This window comes from Rhea americana, unplaced genomic scaffold, assembly GCF_003343005.1.
Source record: "Rhea americana isolate MKP2758 unplaced genomic scaffold, rheAme1 scaffold_112, whole genome shotgun sequence".
NCBI classification, from domain to species: Eukaryota; Metazoa; Chordata; class Aves; order Rheiformes; family Rheidae; genus Rhea; species Rhea americana.
This window is the reverse complement of record NW_028185173.1, coordinates 446,075-472,437: the sequence shown is the minus strand read 5'-3', so window position 1 is coordinate 472,437 and position 26,363 is coordinate 446,075. Positions and strand designations below refer to the sequence as shown.

Genomic DNA, 26,363 nt, shown 5'->3' with positions numbered 1-26,363 from the left:
TGCTTTTAAAATCACATGCTACTTATGACTAAGCAGAAATTAGCAATTTAGAATACGATTTTATAAAATAAAAAAAATGGTAAAATAGATTTGAGAATTCAGATATGTRAGTTCCCTCCTCCTGTCTAACGGCTGCAGTGAAGTTTGATAGTCTTAACAATTCCTCAGAAATACAGGATGAATAGAGTATACCTTTCTCTGAATGTCATCAAAGATTTCGGGTGTTGGATCCTCATGGTTCAGTGTTTCTGCCAGTTTTGCTACTAAGTTGTCATCAATATTAACTCTCGGAGATGCCTGCCATAGAGATCTAAATCAACTTTTGCAGCATAAAAATAAAAAGCTTCTATTTTCCACAAATAAAATCCAATACATAATTCCATAATTCTGCAAGTAAACTCAGTTTCTTCTTGATAGGTATTTCTAGTTCCAGAACTGTCTAGAATACACAGAGAAGCCAGAAAAAAAATGCAATGAGATGCAAAGAGTATGTGTTCAAATTCAGAAATTTCAGGATTAAATACTAAGAATTGCCTTAATAACATTATGCTCATTAGCTTGAGTATCCAAGCAAGATTTACTCAGGCCTGAGAACAAGCTGGGTTTTTTTTTCCACAAATAATAAGGTCTAGACTCAGAAATGAAGAAGTTGATTAGAAAGTAAATGGATGAGGTCCAAAAGCATCTGAGGAATGACTAATCTGGACAAGTTGACTATGARCCAGCAATGTGCCCTTGTGGCCAAGAAGACCAATGGTCTCCTGGGCTGCATTAGGAGGAGTGTTGCCAGCAGGTGGAGGGAGGTGATCCTGACCCTCTACTCAGCCCTGGCGAGGCCTCATCTCGAGTACTGCGTCCAGTTCTGGGCTCCCCAGTGCAAGAGAGACATGGAGCTACTGGAGAGAGTCCAGCGTAGGGCTAMAAAGATGATCAGAGGGCTGGAGCATCTGCCCTATGAGGAACGGCTGCGAGAGCTGGGCCTCTTCAGCCTGGGGAAGAGAAGACTGAGGGGGGATCTTATCGATGTGTACAAGTACCTGAAGGGAGGGTGTCAAGGGGACGGGSACAAACTCTTTTCAGTAGTGCCGTGTGACAGGACAAGAGGCAATGGGCACAAACTGAACCACAGGAAGTTCCGCCTGACCGTGAGGGGGAATTTCTTCCCTGTGAGAGTGACGGAGCCCTGGACCAGGTTGCCCAGAGAGGTTGTGGAGTCTCCTTCTCTGGAGATCTTCAAGGCCCGCCTGGATGCAACCCCATCTAACATACTCGAGGTGACCCTGCTCAAGCAGGGAAGTTGGACTAGATGATCTCCTCAGGTCCCTTCCAACATCAACTATTCTGTGATTCTTTAATCAATTATCAATTCTGTCAAGTTCTGCAGAAACTACCAGGAACAGTATCACAACATTTTTTTTATGTAGATGCTATTACAGCTACCAAAAGGGACAGCATACTAACCAGCTGTCAGATTCTCAATCCTCCTTTGGTATGACAAATTTCAAACTACCRCCTTGTTAGGCATTCTTTTAGACAAGCCCAAGTTCACACCCCTTCTCAATTTTCTGTACCAGACACAGGAGTCAGCTCTGAACCAGACTCAATGCAGCCTGCTCGAGCTATAAACTCAGCCTGTCAGCTGTGCTTAGTCAGCTTTATAATAGCTCTAGGATTAGGTGTTTTCTGACTTTGAGCTTGCTAGTTTTCAGTCAGCTGAAAATCCAGCAGAGCAAGCTTCAGACAGTCTAAAGGAGACTGTGTCAACATACTATTCAGRTGAAAAACCAAAGTGAAGGAAACAATGCAGGAAGAGAAACATTACAACACACTTGAAGGATAATTTGTTGAAGGAAGCTTTTGTGTGAGTTGAGAATTGTTTTTTATACATACACAGATTCAGAACACAAGTTGACAAATGTTTTCTTTCACTGAAATACAAACTCCATTATTACAAGACTACTGAAAATACTGAAGTTTAGTACAACAAAGAACACCTAACAGGGTGATGCTTTAGCAATTTATACACACAGTTGTAGATGCACTGGAAGTTATTTCATTTGAAAACTCAGCTTTAATCCAGTTTTACACAAACAGTGCTTTGCATTTTGTAGCAAACTTTTGTTCTCAACCAGGTGGGGGGAGGAAGAGAGAGAAAGGAAGGGAAGAGAGAAAGGAGAACACAGAGGGAAGTAATTCCTTATTTTGTTTTCACATTTTCTTAAGTTTTGCCTTTATAAATAGAAAATCAACTTTTGAAGAATGTATCTAGTGCATTTGATAGGACAGTCATTGGCAACACAAGTCTTTTTTTTAAAAGAAACAGCTAAAACAAATTACTTTCTCAGTGCTTGGTGTAAGGGGGCAGGAGACATGCAGGTAACAGCTTAAATGACGATTCATGAACAAGCTGAGCTATATCATGTACATTTCGTATTAACATGGCCATAACTAACAGACAACTAGTTGTAGAAAGAGTCAGAAATAAGTTATTCCTACCTTCTCTGATAAATATTGCTCATAAACTCCAACTGCTGCTGCTCTTAATAGACCTTTGGTTTGATTAGTCTGATGCTTTCCATCTTTTTGCCGGCTCTGCAATACCTCCAGCTGCTGCTGTGCTGTAACCCTGTATCCTTCCACTGTCATCCAGAAAAACAGATGTGCTTGGCCACCAGTCTGCTGCATGTAATCTACAAAAAGTAAAAACACACAACTATAATTGTTAGTGCACATCTTAGAATAAGAATTCTCTGAGATTATAATTAAATACAGAACTCCAGGATCTGACTACATATTGAAAATTGACTAGAACAGTTGTAATCTAGACTCAAAAATAATCAAGTACTATATACATATTTCTGATAACTGGTAAACAAAATTTGGAGCACAGTTTAGGACAATGCAGTTAATCTCAAAACGCACATGTCAAAACCGAATCATAGTCATTGTTGTGTGGATACAGGCTTGAGCAGCATGATAYGAGTTGACAGGAAGTTCAAATTGGAATGCTAACAAATCATGTGCAGCTACTGCATTAAAAAGACTATCAGCAGCAATAAAACTGTTCAATATTTTCAGTAATGATTATCAACAGCATRATTCATTTACAGGAAAGAATAACGCATTAGGAAATACTAAATATAAATTACCTGACCTATAATCCCTCTATCAATCTGCTGATAACATGATAAAACTAAAATGGTACATAGATTAATTATGTAATTTAGGTTCTCAATTAAGGAACCTTTGGTAGCTTTGTAATCTTCAATACTTAAATCTAACATCTGCAGTCTTAGCTTCTACTAGGCCAGCAAAAGTAAAGCTAACAACAATGGTGATTAAGTTTCGGAGTCATTCAATTATGAAACTCTAAGCAATTCTTGCAATGATTCTGTTCTGAACACAATAAACTTGTTAACTGACAAAGAAATTCCAAAAGCTTGTGTCAAGTTTGCTTCAATACTCATCCCTCTGTTAAAACTAATCTTGCAGAAGTATATGATGTTCTGAGCAGCTAATTGTGGACTCCTATGTAAAAAAAGTTTTAGTTCCCTCCGGCAAGGAGCTTATACATATTTAGCTCTCAACAGATACTTACGTTTAGCAATTTCAAGTATACACTCTTGTGGGTTACCTTATGCTTTACAAAAACAAACAAACAGCAAATAAGATAAATTAACACRTACCCATAAAAAATTGTAGTGCAACATTGTCTACCAGAATATGGTCCAGAGGGACTGTGCAAAGTTTTCCAAAGTTTGCTGCCAGTTTCACAGTATCTATTTCCTGTAAAAAGGTGTGTTCAAAGGGTTTAAGTTACCTTTTAAAAAATTTTACTTAAGTAGTCATAAAAACACCATAGATAATAAAACAGCTTAACTATTTTCATCGTCACTACTGGTGAAAACCAAGATTGCAAAGTTATCTTCTCATAACTATGTCTTCAGCATGGATTATTTCTTCTATCTAGAATGCTGGCTTTTAATACTGCCTTTTTTGTAGTGCTATACCTGTCAAATTAAAGCCAAATCTCCCATAAATGGTGACAGTAGTATGAAAATGAATTAATGAGATGAATTAATTTCATAATTTGATGGGGTGTAGGTCACAACTTGAATTCATCAGTACAACATTGTTGAACTAACACTCACACACACACACACACACAAATTGGGTTCTTAAATTTAACATCCAGTTTGCCTTAGACTTTCGCAAACACATTTCATAAAATACAAGTCTGCAAGGCATTGTAAAATACTGGAAATAACCAGCACATAGTACCTTTATCAACAAGAAAAGAGAACTCTGCCAAGAAGTAAACTTGAGGTATGAAAGGTACACACAGTAACAGCAAAGTAAGAACTGAATCTACGTGTAGAAACACAAAGATACTTCATTCATCAGCTACAGAACATTTCAACATTTCAAATGCAATAGTAAGAATAATTTAAAATGTATTGACGTATCTAAACTATTAAAGCTAGAAACCAAAAGAWAAAATCTCTAAACACATGAATGTTATATGATTATTTTTTCCACAGTAAAACTGCAAATACAAAAGAGTAACTTCAATTGTATAATGTATCCAGTTAACCTGCATACTTCAAGTTGTTTCCAACTGCATTAGTTAAAAAGTTAGAATTACTAAGTCACTTGCAACTTCACTCTTTCACAGCTGAAATCACTCTAAAATACTTACTTTTCCTGACTGCAACCTCTGTATTCTTGAATCACATACTTTAACAACATATAATAAACTGTTTATTTGATTTTTTATAGTGTTGATATCTGAAAGGAAAAACAAGAGGATTAAAAAAGACAGAGTAGCAAGTAAACTCTTGTCCTGAAATACTCTAGAAACATCAAACAACTAAGAAGTGCAAAAGAATGAATAGAATATAATCAACCTCGCAGTAAAGTTTAAATATTCTATCGATTAAGTGAATATGAAGAAATACTTTTCTTTTTCATCTCTTGATTTCTACTGCTATCTGTCCAGTCCTTAACAAAAAGTATTGAAATTTAGGATCACCATTCAAGCAAGTTTCAATTTAGTGGAAGTATAACTTTATCTAGCCAACGAGTCTATACAAGAAAAATGACAAGTACTAGGTAAGCGCTACATATACAAAAAAAAAGATGGTAAAACAAAATCTGTCTTTTAAACACAAAAAAGGTCCAAATTTTAACTCTGCAAAAATCATTTCTTTTAAATAACAAAATATTTTATACTATGTTGTATAAAAGAGTTTATATTTTGTTGGAATGTTCTTCAAAGATCACGCTGGTAAACACTCAATTTTTTTGTAAAATGATACAGTACTAACCATCTCCTGCTGTATCTAGAGATCGAAGATATTGCAGTTCTTCACTTGCTTTATCTTTCACAGCTTCCAACTCGCCTATATTGTCACTTAATTTAATAATATTCATAAAGGCCTCATAGTTACAGTTGGAATCACGAATCTGAAACATACAGACAGTTTACCATGTGAATAATGCAAAACACGTAAAAGTATTTAAGATTATTTTCATGAAACGACATAGCTTTGCAAAGTGGTCTTTTGAGAACGTAGTTCAAAATTTAGCTTTGATATTCACACCTTAACGTGAACAATTTATGCAAGGATTTAACCTTCCAAATTTTCATTTTTTAAATACATCTAAACAAATTCACTTTCCAAAATTTCCAATTCAACAGAATTAAAGAGATCAGACTATGACACCCCCACAATATTTATACCTTTCATGTAAATCCAAACTAAGTGCAGATATTAAATATTCATAAATATTAATACTGATGTATTATTAAAGTTCCTATGGTCTTCATCAGATCATTGCAAAAAATTGTAATGCACAAAATATTTTACTAGTATGTATATTTATACGAAAACTTCAAGCAAAATAAGTAAAACTAAAGGATCTATTCCATTAAGTCAGTTTTCGTGCTCAGAGTTCCCAAATTCATTGAAAAGATGCATGTTTTTACAGTAAATGACTTTCCCCAAGAAAGTCACATTTTGCTTCATGAAGTCTGTAAAATAAATCTTGATGCTTCAAAACCTTCCTTTTGGGGTTATTTATATATTATAAAACTAGACAAATTTTGAAAGAAGTGCAAAATTTTCAGAAGTCCAAAAGACAAACGAAACAGGACATCTGCAAGCCATCTGTATGTGTAGCCTCCAGTTCTGAGGGTCAATGGAGTCATTCCCTCCATCAGAGCAGTTCTAGCTTGCCAGACACAAACTGTCTGTCCCTAAGCTACAGCCACCACTGCCATATGATGCTTTCTTGCACTATATACTGTGATCTTGAATCTCAAGTACTTATTTCCCTTTTCTTCCACAACAAGCTTTAGGAGATGATTATCTGGATGATAATCCTGATAATCTGGAAAAATTGGATGATTATCCAGAGACCTAACTGCTTTTCTCAATTCAAAGAATAAGGCTCTTAATAATATTATAGAATATTTTTAGTGGGAAGTGAGCTCTGGAGGACATCTAGTCCAATTTCCTGCTCAAAACAGTGCTAAATTAAAATCTTTCCACTAAACAGTGTAGAAAATTGAATCCTGGGATTCTGCCTCATTTTTTCCAAGGTAAAAATAGTAAAGATTGAAAAAAAAAATCATCCACAAACTGGACACTGTTATTCAGAAATTAAGACTTGTAGGAAGAACTGCTTTCCCCACAAACAAAAAAAAGCTTAGTTTTTAAACAGCTAGACCTATCAGTCCTACCCATAAAGTTGACCAATATGTCCCATGATAAAATGTGGTTTTGCAGTTGCTTAGGACAAAAATTTTACATGCTGTGCCTTTATCTCAAGTTTTCTTCCTGTTTTTTTAGTTTGTTTTATGATGCTTCAACCCTAAGAAACAAAAGTATGGAAAAAGTCTGAAATTTTCCTTAAGCTAAACATTAACAACCTTTTCTTCCATTATTTTCTCTATAAATTACCACAACTAAGAAGTACTCTTCCTTCCTTATTTACATGAATCTGGACAAAATTTGTACAGTATATGCTTGCTAAAAGTTGTTCTTGAGGTATGCTCTGCACTGAACATACTCTAGCCCTAAGTCCCTATAACAGGCTGTGTTAAGTCTTGGAAAACACATGGAGGAAGGGAAATCTTATTGTAGATCTTAACCTAGAAAACACAGAAGAAGGAGGCATCCAGCTCAGACAGTAAGAAAAACATGATAGACAAAGCCAGACTCATGAAGAACAGTGAGCAGTCTTGACTACTGAAACTGAGAGGAATAAAGCCTAAAACTGAAGCAAACTACCCTTTGAAAAGATCTGCCACGGCAACAAGAGTCAAAGCAACTGGAGTAGTTGGGCAAAAATTTGGAAGTTCTGGTAAAGGAGGCTGAGGAAGGCTTGTACAAAGCCCAGAAGTGTTTAAATAGATGGATGATAAACATTCAGATAGAAGAATAGTAAGTGGAATTAAAATGAAAACTTTAGTGAAGAATGAGATAAAGGTAGCCTTAAAAAAAATACATAAAGATAAGCTAGAAAAAAATGGGAAGAAGGATCAAGCTTGGTAGAACAAATGGACCAAGAAAGAAGAAGCATTTGTGTAGCCAAAAAAAATTTTTATGCTATTGTTTTCTGTTTTTAAAAATACTACTATAAAGGTACCTGGAAAAACATGTCATCCCCATGTTCAAAGCCCATCAACTTCCTAGTGCTACTATCCATCTCCTCAGTTAAGTAGGCAAAAAACAGTAAGACCACTGGAAAGGTTTCAACTTGGCTAAGGTTCCCTGCAAGTCTACATATCTCTAGTGTAAGGGATTTTAAATATATAGAATTATATATTAAAAAAAAAAAAAAAAAAAAAAGAAAAGAAAAGAAAAAAAGAAACACCCTACCATGTAACCATAACCTAATGGAAAAAAAATAGTATAACTTCTGAAATCCTAATTCAGATATTCTTGTAAATAACCTTAAACTATTTCAATACATATTATTTTTCCGCACAATTGTTGTCCTAGTATTGGCATACAATGAACCTGCTTTAGGTACTCAAAGGGATCTGTATTAGTGAAGAGGAGTATCTTCAGAAGTCTGCCCTGCTATTGAGATCACTGCAAACTGTGCTGTGAATGCAACACGGGGATTATGGGAAGGCTGGCAGCTTTGCAGCATGTGCACACAGCTCCAAAGGGCTGAATTCTGATGCTGCCTTTACCATTCAAAGCTAAACTCACTGCACCCACATCTTTCATAAATGCTCACTTATATATGCCAATACTACCCCTTGTCTGCAGAAGTGCATTGGTATGAGTTGCAAGCTGAACAGAGAAGAGTGGATACTTTCGATCAACTTTAACGATAAACCTTCATAGGTTTTCCTCCATTTAAAAAGCAATTATCTCCATTTTAAAAAGTAACAGTAGTAATAGTAGAAACTTTAAACACCTAAAAATGTGTCTCTCTCTGAAATTCAGAAGTTTTATCTCCTAATTTTATATTTAAGTTTTATATTTACGACCAGTGAATTAGTATCAAACTTTGGCACATCCAGAAACATTGAATTAAACTTCTCGTTTTCAGGAAGTATATTTTCTGGTTTGAATTTGATTTTATGCCAAAGGGTCCCATAAGAGTCAGAATATTTTTCAATCAGCTCTACTTCTGACCTTGATTTCTGCAACAATCTTAATTTCACAAAACTTCTATTAAATTTTTGAAATCCTTTATTTTTTCTTTTCTCTCTCTCAGCACATTTACCTCCTCATCTCAGAAAAGAATTATGAAAATTAATATTTGAGACATCATCATCATAACAAAAAGCTTTATAAAAACTTCAGAATTCTATCTTTGGATGCATCTGGGGGCAGTGCTCAGTAAATAAAGAATGAGGCCAAGTTACAAATAAAGAAGATGCGTAGGAGGAAAAGGGAAATGAAAACTGAAAAGCTGGGTCCGTACGAGCAGAGTTTAGGTTCCTGTAGAAAAACAGTGTGAAAACATTTATGTAAAATAAGGCCAGCTGGAGTGGAGGGCATATTGCAAACATAAACCTGTATTTTATTTTGCACTTAAGAATTTTTGATTCTGAAATTCCAAGGTATTTTCTATTTTCAGCACAGTTCTTGAATGTATAATATCAGAGTGTGAAACATATGAGGAAAAGTAGAAAGAACTTGACTCAAGCTGTTTCGGGGTTTTTTTTTTTTTTTTTTTTCCTCTCCCCATAACCTAGAAGGGCTAATAAACTATAATAACAAGTTTTAATTTTCACTGCAAATTAGACAATACTATTAACTGTAAATGTTCTATTTATGTTAATTTTACCATATGACTTTAAAGCAGATTTTTTCCAACTGCATTTAAAGAAATATTAAGCAAAGACTTTGTTTCTTCCTATTCAATTAGGTTATTAAGGGTTATCATATATATCCCTAAAAAACAATATTCCTTCAGCAAAAAGTCTCACTTGTCATTCTGGAGGCTTTTTAAGCTTTACAGTAAATGGTGTGGGGGAGGGGAGGGGTCAAGAAAAACTTCTAGGTTATCACCATACTTGTTGAAGAGCTACAGTAAAAGCCAAAGAACTCATCTTTACACTTCTAGTCATTTATTTGCCAAAGAACTGTAACAATATACAGTACAGATAATAAAGATAATATTTTTTTAAAATCATGAACAGCAGTCATGAGTTTACTATTTCATCAATATTACATTGGTAAAATTTTTACTAAACTCTACCTACCATGATTACAGAGAACACAAGTAAAATGAATTCTGGAAATATCAAAACATTATAAATCTTACCATCCATATGACATACTGATTAATATAATCAGGATCACTGAGCTGGTTTATTAATGGAAGAAGAATTCCTCGCGAGAGGATTTCCTAAAAAATAAAATACCGTAAAGCTATCATATATTTCTATATTTATTCATAAAGCTAACAGAACTACAAGAATTCAAAAAAATCACCACAGAGGTTGAAAAAAAAAAAATCTAAATACGTAATTACAGATATCATTCAATGGTCACTAGCATACTCCCTTCCAGTTAACATTAAAGGATGCTAATACCTCAGGAAAAAGTTTTATCAACCTATGTTAACATTGTCAGCAATAAAAGAAACTTCAGAAACATTTTACATGAATCTTTCTACGCTAACACATACTTCTCAAGATTACACTGCATTAAAAATAATCTAATATTAAATTCAACCAATTTCACACAATAAACATCTCAGATCTAAAAATTTTTATACTATTAACCCAAGGAGTTGGCATGACTTTTAGAGTCTGTATTTACCCTGACAAAGTATCGCATGATCTTGTTCTGGAAGTCTCCAGGAGGTAGCAATATATACAATAAAACCTCACACAGATCCCTTAGGAATCCTAGAGAGGAAGAAAGAGAAACAAAAAGTCCCTCAGCACAATTTTAATATAATATTATTTCACACTTGATATCATAAAAACCAACAGATAAATCCTTAAAATGAAGTTCAAACAGTAGTATATATTTCAAGTCTCTCAGTTACCCTTTTGCCATAGTACAAGCAGTACTGATCTAAAACCCCAAACAAAACAAAAAAAAGCCAAATTCCAAAAACCAAACAAAAAGCAAACCTAACTTATTTTTGTTATTTTGTTATTTAACATACACAGTTTTTCTTCTCCTTCAAACTTTGCCCTGAAAAATAAACTGATTCACTTGATGAGAGCTGTTTAATGAAGACTATAGGGTAGTGATAAAGATGATAGATCTAATCATAACAACAACAAAAAGCAGCAAGAATCCACAAACCCATCCCCCATCTCCTCGAAAACATTTCTAGTTGAAAATTCTTCCAATGGAAAGAGGAAATGCTACATATGCCTCATTATAAAATTAATAGTACAAATATACGTGTGTATTGCAGATAATCATGCTTTGAAGTCACCTGAGATTTGAGTACATTCCATTTTGTTAATTGCTTATATTTTAACTCAGTCTACTACACTAAAATAACCTGAGAAGATAATATTGAGACACCTTCTTCATCTTTGGGAGAAGTACAGACTAGGTCACGACAGACTTCTTTTTCCATTTCAACTTCAACCTCAAAGAATGTATCTACAAGTTCCTCAGCTTGGTCTATAGAAAAGAAAATAAAAAACAAATACACTTTCCTGTAAGGATCAGAAACTTGAGAATAAATTTGAATTATAAAATAAAGCTATATTTCACACATGAGACACATCTATCTACTCAGGCTCAAAGTAAAAAATACTGAAGTCATTACCTTTCATCTGATCACCTTTTTCTGCCATTCTTTGTTGAGCTTTTCTGAAAACTCGAAGATGAGTGCCAAAATCATCAACAAGTCGTGTAGTGAAATAAGGCTGCCAGTCTGTTTCCTTTGACCTATTAGAAAAAAGTATCCATGAAAATAATTTTTTTTTATCCACGGTAAAAAGAACAATTACAAATTTTTACTTCTTCCTGCGAACCAAGGGCCACAGCAATACTAAGCATGGAGAAACAAACAGCCTCTTAATTGCCTATGCAYTGAAAATAAATAAAATATTGTAAAACAGTAGTCATATCTACATATTAATATATTCGTGCTTGAATTACTTTAAGGTCAAAATTAATATTTAGAGCAGTGCATTGATTTATGATATTGTCAAACAACTGTAAAAAATTCTGATATAAACTGTCTACAAGCATGTATAACCTAAAATTAAATGACTATGTCTTTTGCAGTCCTATTTTCTATCATTTGGGAAGAGACATAAAATCATTTTCTTCAAAATTTTTAATATATACACACAAGAAAATACACATTTCACTTGAAATTACAAGTAATTTGATATTATAAACAATTCATTCCACAGCTTATGTGAGAAGTAGTTAGCATAAATGTCTGAACTGATAATGCACACAGAGAAGTGTCAGAAAACAGTCACTATAAGATTTGCACAAAAATCATTTCTTCAGTGGTCTGAGAAAAATGCAGAACTATTCTTGTGGTAAGTCCATGACTTACTAGCCAAAGCAAAAAGACACTTTTTCCTTAGAGTGTTAGTAGGCTAGATATTAACGATGCCTTTTACTCTGTGCTAAGTATTCCACTATCCAAATCCTCTCAGTTCTTATTCTTAGATACCTACTTTGTTACAACAGGATCCTTGTACAATATCTCCTTTTTTTTATGATTGATATAACTGATTTCTGCCTCATTCTCTCTCACCTGCTCTTTCTTCCCTCAAAAGGAGAGAGATAAGGAACTCTGGAAAAGAAGGAAGCCTAAAGCAAATCTACTTATGGTAAGCAAAAATGGAGTTGCCTTGAAAAGCAGTTAAAACAAASCCACCAATAATCAAATCCACTATCCACACATCCAATAAATCATGTAAAAACAGCAGGTGGCAGCCTTACATAATTCCTGTAAATGAGCAGCTCAAAAAATAATTCTGCTCTATTTATTGTCTCCAGAAATTCACAGGATAAATGAGATTAGAGATTATGCAACTCAGAGAATGCTACCAGTATATCAAAATACAGTCATTATAAATAAATTAGATCAACTTCTCTCAATATTTACAACCAACTGCAGTAGCCTTGTGAAACTGATCTGGTTGGTAGAGGCAGAAAGTAATTGCCCAAGAGTGGTGGTGATTACTGCAGAGTTATAATACTGTAGGAAAAAATATGTAACAAAGTTGGTTATAACTTAAACGTTTTGATACAAACCCAGCACTTTTCACTGTGGTGCCCAATGAAGTAATTTCAAAGCACAGACAAAAACACGAGTTGAGCAGCCTGCATTTCATGCAAGCATGGAATCATTCTCTGTAACTCTGTCATACATTTTGTTTAGCCCAATTTTCAGTATTTCCAACATTCTGTTTCCTAGGATTTCCATTATTTCTCAGCCAACAGAATTTTAATATCATGATTTTTTTCCTAGCATTAAACTTAACTCTCCATCCAAATTTGACCTTCCTTGTCAGAAGAGCACACAGACATGTATTTTCGAGCCAACGGTGGGAAGGGACAACACTTCGAAAGTTGCTAAACAGTGTACTACATAAAAGTGATTCACACCCTCTTCTGAAGACAGAAGGTATTAATCATCATAATTGGATGAATACTTGAAATCATTACTTAATAAATAAGTATTGGGAAATAACGGTATTTGGCTACCTAGGCTGACAACAGCCATCGTAAAGATACAGATTTCCCAGGCACGGTCCCTATCTTCCTGCTACTTGGTTAACCACCAACAGAAAGATGCATTTGTCTTGAACCAAATAACACTATTAGTAGAAATACGTATGACGTACTTTTGCCTTCCTAGATTACTATTATCTTTCAAAATACTGCAGTGCTCTTCCGTATCAAGGAGCAACACCACTTTTAAAAGTTATATGAGCTGATATAAACATTTGAACTAATGCTTTCAGATTGAAATACCTTTGGACTAGCACTGCTGTTGATGTGAAACAGAATTGTATAAAAAAAGTGATGATTCATGCAATACAATGCTTAAGCTGCAGGAAAATTGCTATTGAGTGAATTTAGATATTAAAAATTGTTGAAAGGAGCACTTTGAAAAGACCATGACTAGTAATATCACCTCATTCCTTACGGGATCAGCTAAAAAAATGCAGTTCTCTTAAATTATTATCTTAAAATATTACGTGATCTTTCTGTGCAACACAGTGAACTATGTCAACAGATAAATTTAAACCAGTTGTCTGCTGCAGTACAATACAGTTATTTCTCCACTTGCTTAGCCAGGGTATTGAAACAAATACAAATAATCTTACCTAGTAGAAAACTGAACAAGTGCATATTGAAGAGCCTTCCTGATTTCCAGAAGAAATGATTCATCATCGCTTAGAGTATAATACCAATATTGGACATAGTCTCTCAGGGAAAATTGAATTACCTGATAATTGAAAAGGAGGATGGGAGAGGGAGATGGGAAAGTGCAACAAATAAACAAAATACCATGACAAAAATATAAAATAGCTTTTATGCCTCAAAATGAAATAGTAGTCTTGTTTAAAGGTTCACGTACTAAGTAATACTCTTCTCAGTATGAAAAAGGAAGTGATACACGCTGAAAACTCTTTTTCATGCTGGTCTACATATATTCACCACTGCTCTACTTAGAGAGAATACACAGAAAACAGACTAAAATTTACTCTGATATCCTGCTCAATCCTTCAACTTTCTTCACATGCCACTCTTAACTGTGAGACTATTTCCCAAACTCTGTTTAGCTCAAAACTACTTGGATAACACATGCTATCACCAATACCTGCAAAAATAAATGAAATAATCCTTACCTGTTGCAAAGGTTCATCAATTATATTTGCACCTGTCAGTCTTCTGTCAATCTTAATAGGTCTGGCTTCACGTTTCATTTCTTCTATGCACTTGAAAGAAATTAAGAAATTTAACTTTGCAGGTTTATGATACTCGTATATTTGCAGTAACAAGCTTATACTACAATATTTTGCTAATGATTATATACTGTATATCAGATGTAACATCTATACTGTTCAGTAAATAGTAAATAATGATGAGAAACTAACCAGGAAAACTATTACTTCTTTAAAGTAAAGAAGGAGGTTTACTAAAATACCAGATCAAAAGGTAATAAAACTCAAATAACGAAAAAAGAAACATTTTTGTCTCAGCTTCTTTATCCACCTCAAATTATTATATATCCCAGCAGAGAAGTTACTCTTTGCCACCATCACTATTTGACAAACAAGTGCTTAAAAAGTAATGGTGGGAAGGGGTCACAAATGAAGTTTAATTCTTAAAAGGACTTGCAACTCAATGCAGTTAAGTTCAGGAATGACTTCATCAAAGCAAACTTTTGATAAGTGACATACTGAAAATTAATATATTTTATCACTGCTACTCTGAGTGGACTAAACCAGTTTCTTTTTGTAAGCTTAAAAGAAACCTGCAATAAATCCTTTTATCTTCTGAGAAATGACTGCCCAGTAACATACACTATTTTTAAAGAATTTCAAGTTGTTTTATCCTTTGAAAGAGAGAAAAAAAGTGTATATTGGAAATACAGCAGAACCACCAGAAACCCTAAACCAAATATCAAGTGTTTCTATTCTATTGTTCTAAGTTTCTCTCAGCATATCTCTCTCCCTCTGTCAACAGCTCATTTAAATCACTTAACAGTATATCTCAAAACAGCAGTCAAATACTCGAAGACAGAAAATCTCTCCCGTTCTACCTAATCAGTCCTGTATTACAACACAGGGAGTATTTTCATTATGCTGGAAAACACCGTATATTTTTAACTTTCAAGACAAAGCAGTTGTTTAAAGTTAAACTTTACATACTTTCATACTAAGGAAGTTGATTCATATTCCAACAATATACCAATTATATAGTAATATATTTGCAAACTTTCTGTGTTAACAGTATCAAAAATAACAAGACAATACCGAATGGAATGATTAAATGTCTATACCAACCACAGCATTGATAAAATCCCCCAAGAAAATTGTCAAAAAAAAAAAGTCCTTATATTTGAAGACTGTGTGCATAAAACCACATTTGGAAAACATCACAGGAAAAAAAAATAAATAAGAAAGCACACAGGGAACTTCTCTAAACTTTGCTGCTAAAATTTGACTATTCATAAGCTTTTGGGATTCATGATAGAGTGCATTTTAGCTCACCAAACTTCCTGCATAAAGCAGAGCTAACTATGAAATCAAACCATATGAGAGAATTCTAAAAATGTGCAGTGTAATTTCATTTGCTTTTGATATGTCTGAAGACATCTAAAAAATAGAATAACGGCTTCTAATTCAATGCAGCTATAGCAACTTCACCATAGCTCTGATTTTGCACGTATTATCAGTTTTAAGCCCATGATTCCATACATCAATTTAGAAGATGGACTTAAAGGAAGCACTCAACTTGCACAGAGAAACTATTCCATTTAACTGGCACTTTATACATATTATTAGTCTGAAACACACTCCACCAGTATTAATTCCTTGGTGAGGAAAAATGAATACCCCTTTCTTTTTTGTTATTGTTAAGTTTGATTCCTACTTCATTTTAATTTAATAGGAATCATTGATTTGAGGAACACAAGACATACGCTGAACAAGGACAGCACTGAGTACAAGCAAGTMCAGCCTCCGCACGCATGTAGACTCAGTGACAGAGAAGACATCACAGTTTTTGCTTTGCCGCACTAACAGTTATCTTAAAGTCCCTTGTTGAAACTATGCTAGATAACCAATAAGTGTGAAGAATGCTTCATTTAGAGTGTGCCACTCTAAGTGAACTTTGTGTTCCCAAATAATCTAATTGTCGTCACAAGCCAGAGAGACTTTCTTGACTGGAAAGGACACAGGATATTTTCAAGTCTGCATTCAATCGTACCAYAGCATATAGCTCACTGACTCAAAAAGGGGATTTAGAAATTTTCAGTCAGCAATCAAATATGCAACTAGCACTTACGGTGCTAATCATTCAAATTTGTCAAGAAAATAAGAAAATGTTGCAACTTATCTTACAGTGTTTTGTCAATAGTGCACCTAGCCTACAGAAAAGTCTTGCATTTTAAGTAAGACAACAATTATGATAATATCTAGACATTCCACAGTTATGTTAGACTGATTCTACCATTTTCGTTGAAAATGGTATTTCAATTAACAGTTGAGAAGGCTCTACCTTTTATTCAACATTTTAATATAGATTTGCAAGTGATATAGCTTACAGAATCAGTGCATTATAACATTTAGTATATTCCTGATATGAGAGTTATGTAGAATAGAGACTTTCAGAAGTTAAGTCTAACCCTAATGTTTAAACCTGTCTGCTTCCATGCAAATAATAAAAAAAAAAGTTCTTAGAAAAGTAATTAATCATCCATCAGACTCACACAATCAGATCTCCTTAAGGTGAAGCTTTTGTTACATATTTACTGTTATGCACAACAAGTAGCAACTGGGCAAATGTAGCTGCACCAAATCCTATACTTTTACTTAAGATTAGGTGCATTCTTTACATTATCTTTAGCCACATTTTTGGCGCTCTGAGTTATAACTGATTTCTTTAAAATCAAGCTTTTGAACATTTAGCTTAACCTGAAAAAATGAACAAAAAAACCCTCACCAAACTGTCTTTGGGGAAAAAAAGCTTCTTATAAGGAATCTGTATCATTCTATTACTCCTCAAAATACAGCATTAAAAAAGAATTTAATGCTGAAGCAAAATGAGTTTGGATATGGTTCACGGAATAAACATAACCTATACACTGGGGAGAACATTCATTGTTCAAGACCAGTTAGGGTCAAAACAGCTTTAAAAATGGAAAAAGTTAAAGATATTACCTTTCAATAAAGACAAATCAGCAGATATTTAATATCAAAAAGGTGAACAGAAACTCCAAGAAAACCAAGAAAACCTACACTATTTGGTTTAGCTTAGGACTTATCTCTTCTATCACTGTTACTGAAAGCTCAACCAAAGTAGCTAATGCTATTTTAGCAGAGTGGTAAGAAATTCAAAACACTRCTAGAGAAGACAAAGATTTTAGTTGGAGAACAGCTTCAAACAGGATTTAAGACAGCTGAAAATAAACACCTTTGTACAACAAAACTTCAATCCACAGACTAGTCAGGGGAGGTCAGATGAGAAAAATAATGTGTCAATAATCCATGCTCAAACCAGATGTCAAAGCACCAAGATTGTGAGAGTTATGCAAAGACTGACATTTTACCCTATTATAAAGGGATGAAAGCATGTATAAATATGGAGATAAAGAAGCAATATAGTGTAAAAAGGTATTCAGAGGTGTAGAGAAGTAAGATACCTTGAAACAGAACTTCATAGGTTTTTAATATGTTAACAATTTCTTAAAGGACAACATTATTTCAGGCAACGTGAAAGTAGACATTAACTATTTGGGAAATCAAGGACTTTAGGCCCCTGAAAGGAAAACAGGGCCCTCTTAACGGAACAGAATTATTTATTTGCTGCCTTGTCCTTTTGCAGTAGTAGTAATAACGTTTTAAACTTTGTACTTTTCATTTGGATCAGTAGAGACACTCTAAAGTTTAGAATATATTCAAGGCGCAGATTTATCTCCACAGCTACAAAGAAGGCTTATATGAAAAGGCAACTTACCAACTGAGCTATGAATCAGTCACAAAAACTACTTGTGACTAGAAAACATACTGCTGAATCCCAAAATAAATCTTCCTTCAATGTGCTACTGATAAGAGAGTTGAAACCCCCCTTTCACAGATAACATGCAGTGTTGAGAGCCATGAGATAGGTTTTGTGACTCCACTGAATACCTGACAGTTAAGAAGGATGAGAAGGATGTTTCAGTCAAAACAGTTTGAGATTAAGTATTATGACATAACTCACAATCTTTTGGTGAAACTTTTTTCTCCTCTTCTGAATAGCTCAAACTGATTAGGCCAAGATACATCTAAACTTCTGAACTGCTGAGATGTACAGCTTCTTAACCCAAGAATTCCTAGTAATTCTACCTCTCAGAGAGTAAGAATTTTCTTCTGTGATGCAGATTTATTCAGTTAGGAAGCCCAAATTTAGATCCATCAACTAGAATGATTTGTCTCTTTTAACAATCAAGACNAAAAAAAAAAAAAAAAAAGACAGAGTGGAATAGTGGAACCTATTCCTCTACATTCATGTACACATTTTTGTGACAGTCAAAGACTTCCACCTTCTACCTCCCTGAAGTGTTCTAAATCTAGGCTTTAGCAACTTTCTGATCATAAAGAATCAAAGCTGGAGAGCATGGAAGAATCTTCTCGACACTGGAAGAATCCTAAATAGTGATGACAATTATGTGATAACAAGCAAGAGGTAACTGTCATCCAAGTAAAACAAAAATAACACAAAGTAGTCTAGAAAAAGTTTAGTAATTTCCTAACAAATAGTATTAACTAGATTTATGTTACTTATTTCTCATAGTGAAGCCAGAAAAAATAGTGGAAATAAACTTTCTGTAAATGCTTTAAAAGTTTGTATTTCAAACAGGAAAAATCTTGCATTGTACTTTCACACATAGTTTTGCACCTCAGAAAGAAACTTAACTCAAAACATGAAAACTGGATCATATATCTTAGAAAACTGGCACACTTAAAATTGTTACATCCAAAAAGATTATTAATGTTACTCTAAGTTTCAAAGTTATAAAATTTGATCTAGAAGTTTAGACCAGTAATCTCTCGTTACCTTAGGGATCCCAAAAGATGTGCAAGGAAGAAATGAATGTTCACACTGCTCAAGGTATTTTTCCGAGTTGTTTTTTCCAAATAAAAGARTAACCACAAAACCCCTAAAAAGGAAAGAAAAAAAARAGAGAGAGAGAGAGATCAGCTAAAATAAMGKTTTTTTTTTCTTCCTCTAGAAAATATTCCACATCAAGTTATAAACTGACTATGTACAATGATTCTCACTGTTGATTCTCCATGAAAGGTGGTCTTTCACAGTGTAGCTTGCTGCTCAAAATCACTGACATGATATCAAGTACTAAGTTTCTCGGTCTTGTATTAGGATCAACACTAATTCCTGTCACACAGCAGATATACACAGCATAGTCTACACTAGAGAGCCTGCTATATGATAAGAACTTGATAGGTGCCATCTATCCTCATAAATATTAGTGCAATGAAAAAGGAGTACATATGTAAGTCAGTCTTACTGCATTTTTACACAGATTCTTTTACTTCAGCATCAAGAACTAAACTCTTTAGAGATGTATTCAGGCCATGGCATCGTGGCATAAGACACAGAAGCACAGAGCAGCACGAAACTGATGCAGTAATGCTACTGCTTGCATATTGTTAAATGAGAAATAAGAATTTTTGACACAGACCTTACGATAGTAAGCTGCAAAACAAAACAAAACAAAAATACTCCTGTTAGCCTGCATTAAAACAATTAGCCAAAGAAAAGTCTAGAGGACAGCTGAAGTCAAACACAAGGTTTATCAATTCAGTATATAAATTTGACTTCATGCACTTCTGGACCAGTCACCTTAAAAGCATGTTATATTATGAATTTATTGTCTTCTTCCCCAAGAAGTTCATAATGATATTTAAATTATAACTTTTAATTACGTAGGACTGTTTTTCATTATGATACAAATGAAAGCATGAGAGTAAAAGTAACACTTATAAAAAGTTTACCTTTGATGTGCAGAAACAAAAAAGAAGTAATAAATATAGCTTATGACACTGGGACTGGAAAGCAGGAACACATATACCAGAAAGCTATTTGAATAAGAAATAGATGAAAACCTAAAAGCTGTGCAGTCTTCTTTTTTTTCCTCAGCTATAATATAATCAAAATAGGTAGCCTTTGAAAAGTTAAGCATGAATAACAATGAGAAGATAAAGTTAACTGCTCTAGATGAGCCTTGGGAAGGCTGAAAATACATAGCTTTTTAAACATATATGGCAAACATATATATATATATATATATATATATATATATATATATATATATATATTTTTTAATGTAGACTGCTCCATGACACATGATATCTTTTCTTACATGACTAGGACAGAAATCCTGCCAACGTACTTATATTCACCAGAAATAAGCCATCTGAAGACTTTAACTTCCAAACTGTGAATCATTCTTTTAAGTACTCCAGAGGCTCAGGAATTCAAGTGCAGGGAGATGGTCATTCACACAAATCCAGGGCAAAAAAGTTAGGTAAAATAATTATGAGTAACATGACAACGCAGAAGGAAGAAAATTTCACTTGATACACAGATTGCCTCAGCGCTTACAGCACCATCTTTATCTACCAGCTAAACATACTTTCTACAAATGACCAAAGGACAATTAAGGAAGAGTGGAAATTAAAAGGTGTTTTTTTAATTACTCATCTGCTCCAGCTGCTTTCAGATAGCCTTAAAATCCTAACACCAATGGTGCTATTATTATATAGTAATTCAGTTTGAGGACAACAAACTTGCTTGGCTAATTTCTCAAAATTAGTTTCACTATGCTGAAAATTAATCAAAATTTTTAAAAGAAAATCATTAAAAATAGCTTTTTCTTTTATATATGTATACATATACATATATATGTACATATCTATCTATCTATCTATATATATAATCTACTGCTCAGACACCTCAGCCTGTTTTTAAAGGAATCAATTTATCCAAGAAGTAATTTTTGCAGAAAAACAGTTGTAACTTCAACCGTTTATCAGCAACTTCTAGAAAGGTAATGTACCTTCTCCTTTTTTATGCAAAGGATAGAAGAGTTGGACGTAACTAGCTGTAGATTATACAGCTGTTTTCTTTCAAATGTTATAAGATGATGCATTTGAAGTTACTGACTCATTCAAAAATACAATATCCTATCAAGATGTATGCTTATCTTCTTAGATGCCTGTAAGTATTTTGTTTTTTAACTGGAAATGCTAGGAGCTTCTGCCTCTGTATCTGAAATCAATACATTTTACTCTCTGACTTATTGACTTGGGTGCTTTAGAAAAGTATACGTAGCCTAACCATCCAGTATAACTGTTAAGCACTTGCGCTGGAAATTCCTGACTACCTAATTCGTCAAGAACCAGAGGGTATTCAGCCCAGTAAAGACACATCGTTTTAAATTTTTCTCCAAGAGAATAAAACAGAAAAAAATGAAGAGATTATAGGTTATTTAAATTCAGTTTGTAAAGTTTTTCCAAAGATTACTGGAAGACCAGCTTTTCACAGAGATAGATTAACAACATACACAGATTTATCATTTTCCCCTCAAATCTGAAAAGTAACAGCTTCAGTTGAATTCTTTTGGCTTCAGAACTATTCCCTATTTGGTCAGCAATTAGAATCATCAATGCAGGCAGCCAGTCACATATATCTGGATGTGAATAAATATTCTTAATTATGATTTTTGAGGACAGAACAAATCCCTTAAAGTCGCAATGTGATTGGCTGTCCAAAAAATTTCAATTCTGCGAACATCAGAAGCCTAGGACTGTTGGCAGAGCTGCAGATCACTTCCCCCTCCCACCCCCCCACCAATGCCTTTACAATTCAAAGAGGGAAGGAGAAAGAGTAAGGAAATAAACATACATAGCACAAAGAAAAAGGAGATGGTAAGAGGCAGGGTCCAGTACTCAGGTTAATGGGTTTGTACCAATACTGGAAGTAGAGGCACAAAATACCTCATGAAGATTCAAAAATGGAACAGTTGCACAAAAAAAAGCATTTTGATTTTAAAGTTTTTATTTATATATATACACATAGCTTCGGTATCCTTCCATGCATACAACAACCGTACTATTGTTATTTTAAGTCATCTATATAAAAGGAAACACACACGAGTACAGGAGTACAGGAAAAAGAAATAATTAGCACCCAACAAAAGTGGCAGTAAAAACAGATTATGGTGATAAAGCTAAGGCATCGCTATTGTTTTCATTCATAACTTATTAGCATATATTTTAAATATTTAGATAAGAATAGTAAGAATGCACCCAAATACAATTCCACATTTGCTCCTGTCTAAACTGTAAAATGGGACAGAAGTCAGGAACCATTGATACAGGCCACCATTTTTAAGCAAGAGTAAAAAGTTAGAAAACTGCTTGTCAAATTGGTAAGAATTCAAAATATCAGCATAAAATTGTAGCTTAAAAATCCATGTCCAAAACTGTTACCTTGCTCAGATTAAGTGAGGAGTTAAGGAAACTACCATAAACATGAAGCAAAGTTGGATTTTTATCTTCTTAATTTATATAAATGGTGTTGTGAATATATAATTTCTAATCATAGGTAAAGAAGTTACTTTACAACATTAATCTTTGTTTGTGTTTGTAAGAAAAATAGGATCAAATATTTTGCAGAACCTGCTGGAAAGTAATTCGAAAAGAATCAAGCAGACAAGAATAATTTTGACATAAACCTGTCTGACCTAGTTAGTACTCCTGGCTCCGCATACTGAATATTAAAGCTTAAAGTACATGTCACACTTCTGAAAAGATTAACAGCATAAAAAAGGGCCAGATCACAGCCTTAGCCAAAAATATTTACAGATTAAACTAAAAAATGTAATAGGATTCTACTGGAAGGGCTAAGATTTAATACCTACCTACATAAACAAATATACTAGAAAAATGGATACAAGTTCTGCTTTAATAGATATACCACCACAGGATAAATTGAGCCTTGATAAGATCAATGTACATTGACTACATACAAAAATGAACCAAAGCAGCAAATGAAACAGCAAAGAGATATCAGAGCTGCATTGAGAATGAGCAAGCTAAGGCACCAGAGACAGGCTCACAATGACAAACTCTAGCTGATTTAAGACATACCCTATGAGAGACTCCTTTGTCTGCTAGCTTTGACAAGCCAAGTAATTGAAATTAAGCATGAAGAAAGGTTAAGCATCTAATTTTTTTATTAAATCTCACATTATTTTTCATACTGCAAATACTACAAAACAAAAAATGGAAGAACTTTTGTCTCAGCTCAACAAGAAAAAGGCATTTACTTAAAAATTAGTTTTACTCTAACCAAATTCTCATTCTAGTAAATTGACTATTGTGAATTCTCAGAAATAGAATTCCAAAGTTTAACAAAGTTAAAATCTGAGCACAGAGTCTCTAATTCTAGCTGCTAAATTCTATTACACCTTTAAATATGACACACAGGTATACATTCTGTATTACATCCAGCTAAGATGGTTTTTCAAAGAGAAAAATAAAAATATTAAAAGGTAGCCCAAATCTCCACTTTGAAGCCAGGCAGGTTTTTGGAGAGCAAAGAAACATTACTGTGCTGCAGGTAAATAGACAAATGTGTGAGAGGAAGTAGGAATATCCCACTGACACATCTGGACTGACATTATGACTTGTGTAACTTTATTTTTAAGGMAAGCATTACAATACACAGTGTAATAACTGTATTAAGAAAAAAAAAGAAAAAGAAAAAAAGAAAAAAGTCCATTACCTGTTTGCTCCATTCATTTCTATAGATAAAATAGCTTAAACTATGAAATGTCTACAGTTGCTGAACTGATTTATCTGCACAAAATGTAGCCATATATAGACTTATCATTTCCATACATCTAGAAAAACACTCATTGTATTTCTCATGAATGAGGCAACATCTAAATGTAGATCTTATGTAGGAAAACAAGACTGTGATAAGGAAAAGGGACATAGTAATCACATAATAAATAGCTGAGAAAAGAACTGACACAGTAACATAAAGTTAAAAACAACTAAGGATAATATTATGTGAATATTTGTCCCCTGATCATCACATTATAAATAGCTATAAATATTTTTTCTCAAATTAAAAATGTTTTTGTGTTGGCTAGGGTACTTCTATTCAACAGAAAATTTGTTTTGATTAAGTCTGAGACGTTAAGAAAAAAAATCTGGCTTATAAAGTTGGAGATTCTCAAATATGACAATATTTATTACATGGAAGTCACTGCAGATTTTCAGAGAAAATCTTTTGCTGATACACACATTATAGTTTTACCTTCTCAGGAAACTACACAAAAGACTAAGTAGTATACTTACCCACCCACAAAGCAGAGGATATAAAATGCAAAGTAAAATATAGCGAAGGGTCCAAAAGTTATTAGAAAAAGCACAACGCCAAGACTTCCCCATCCCCATATGGAAAGACTGGTCTGAAAACAAAAACACACAAAAGAACAATTAACATGTAGAATTTTATCTGTAAAATTTTTAATTCTCTAGAGTAGTATTTAAAATGTATCAATATTTTAAGAAACTACAACTAGATACAAAATAGAAGTTTTGTTTGATGAAATAAATGAGATCTTTTTATTAAAAACTGTATTTTTTAAAATCAACTAATATGTGGGCTAGTAGTCCAGTTTAACCAATATTTGAGTATTTCTCTTTAAATTAATTACCCCTCTCTCACTTTAGATGCAACTATTACCCTTTAAAATATCATTCCCTTTTCTTCYTTGTTCTCATTTTTTGCACTTCTGTTTCTTGAGATTCCTTTGTTTCTGTGAAATTCTCCACTACTTCCAAGAATGGAGATTAATACAGTCTTGTTTTACACAACCACTTGTGTCATCTTCCACAGACAAGCAATGCCATTTCTTCATTAATTTCAAGACCAAAAAGTATTTTTGTCTTTGTCTCCAGTTAAGTCATGTACTGGTCAGCAGGTACATGAAATATTTTATATAAGCTTACCTTTATTTTTTTCTTAAAATAAGAGGGAAGCTTAAGAAACTGCTTAATAAAAGTAACAATTTTTACCATATAAATCAAAAGGTATTCAAATAATTCTCTAGAATATTTAAATACAATTCCATTCAAAAATCCTAAATTTGGTATCAAAAGAAAAAGAGAACCTGGGAAAAAACACTTTTTTCAAAGTTGGCATTATCACGTTTGTAGGAAATGGATGTTGCTAGTTTGCTCAGCAGACAGGACTGATATTTGGCGGGGAGAAAAAGGCCATTTGAAAAAGCACCACTAGAGCATCTGTGGTTTTTGGTTTGGTTTTTTAAGAGTGAAAATAAGATTAAAATATTTTAAATTAGTAACTTTCATAATCTTACTGAATACCTTTTGGCCTACAGCTGTACTTTTCACCTCTGCTTCAAGGCATGTGATAAACGCACACTAAACTGGTTCCCCTTAAGCCCAAGTCTTAAGCACGTACGTTACTCCATTACTCTTTTGTACAAACAAGGATTTAAAGTTTGCGATTAGTTTATAAATTTGCTTATGAATATGCTTATGGCAGACACTTATTTGCTATAACAAATTATCTTGCACTTAACTCTCATAGGAATTTGTTTGTACACCACTACAATCAACTTTGTCATGTTTATCAGCAAATACCTGGTTAAACCATTTCTCTGCCCTCAACCACATTCRCAATTTTATTCTAATAATTCTAACAACTTTTAGTGACACTTCTAGAACTTCCTTTATATGTTAACATCCATCTCCTTCTCTATCCTTCAAAGATTTCTATCACAAAAAGAGTAGTTTGAATTGTAAAATAACAGGGAAAGGAGTCCATTCTTACTGGTATAGGAAAACAGAACAAATATCAAAGGCTATTAAAAAAAGTGTTTTCAATCACAAATAAAGTAATATAATGTATTTGTTAGACATGAAAATCAAACAATGAATTCTAGGCTGACACCTTATATAATTCAGTAGACAAATCTTCACCTGCTCTAGTAAATTCACCAAAAGTATGAACAAAGCAATGAGATTCAGGTTATTGTGCTGATACAGGTTACAGTGCAAACAATATACACATTCAGGGGAATCCAAAAAGCAAGGCAGGGGGGACTGGATT

At 33.7% G+C, this 26,363-nt stretch overlaps 1 protein-coding gene across 3 annotated transcripts in view; it reads right to left on the bottom strand.

Moving 5' to 3' along the window:
- Nucleotides 1–26,363, bottom strand: part of SNX13 (sorting nexin 13) — a 69,233-nt gene that overhangs the window by 28,684 nt on the left and 14,186 nt on the right. For all 3 annotated transcript variants that reach the window (XM_085316260.1, XM_085316269.1, XM_085316280.1), the window contains exons 2-14: nucleotides 24,581–24,693; nucleotides 19,248–19,350; nucleotides 14,330–14,419; nucleotides 13,805–13,926; nucleotides 11,272–11,393; nucleotides 11,022–11,123; nucleotides 10,296–10,384; nucleotides 9,796–9,879; nucleotides 5,328–5,466; nucleotides 4,700–4,788; nucleotides 3,687–3,786; nucleotides 2,497–2,690; nucleotides 193–297 (exon numbers count right to left, since the gene is read on the bottom strand). In XM_085316260.1, the coding sequence (XP_085172386.1) occupies nucleotides 193–297; nucleotides 2,497–2,690; nucleotides 3,687–3,786; nucleotides 4,700–4,788; nucleotides 5,328–5,466; nucleotides 9,796–9,879; nucleotides 10,296–10,384; nucleotides 11,022–11,123; nucleotides 11,272–11,393; nucleotides 13,805–13,926; nucleotides 14,330–14,419; nucleotides 19,248–19,350; nucleotides 24,581–24,693 (1,452 nt within the window). The remainder of the gene's footprint in view (nucleotides 1–192; nucleotides 298–2,496; nucleotides 2,691–3,686; nucleotides 3,787–4,699; nucleotides 4,789–5,327; nucleotides 5,467–9,795; nucleotides 9,880–10,295; nucleotides 10,385–11,021; nucleotides 11,124–11,271; nucleotides 11,394–13,804; nucleotides 13,927–14,329; nucleotides 14,420–19,247; nucleotides 19,351–24,580; nucleotides 24,694–26,363) is intronic.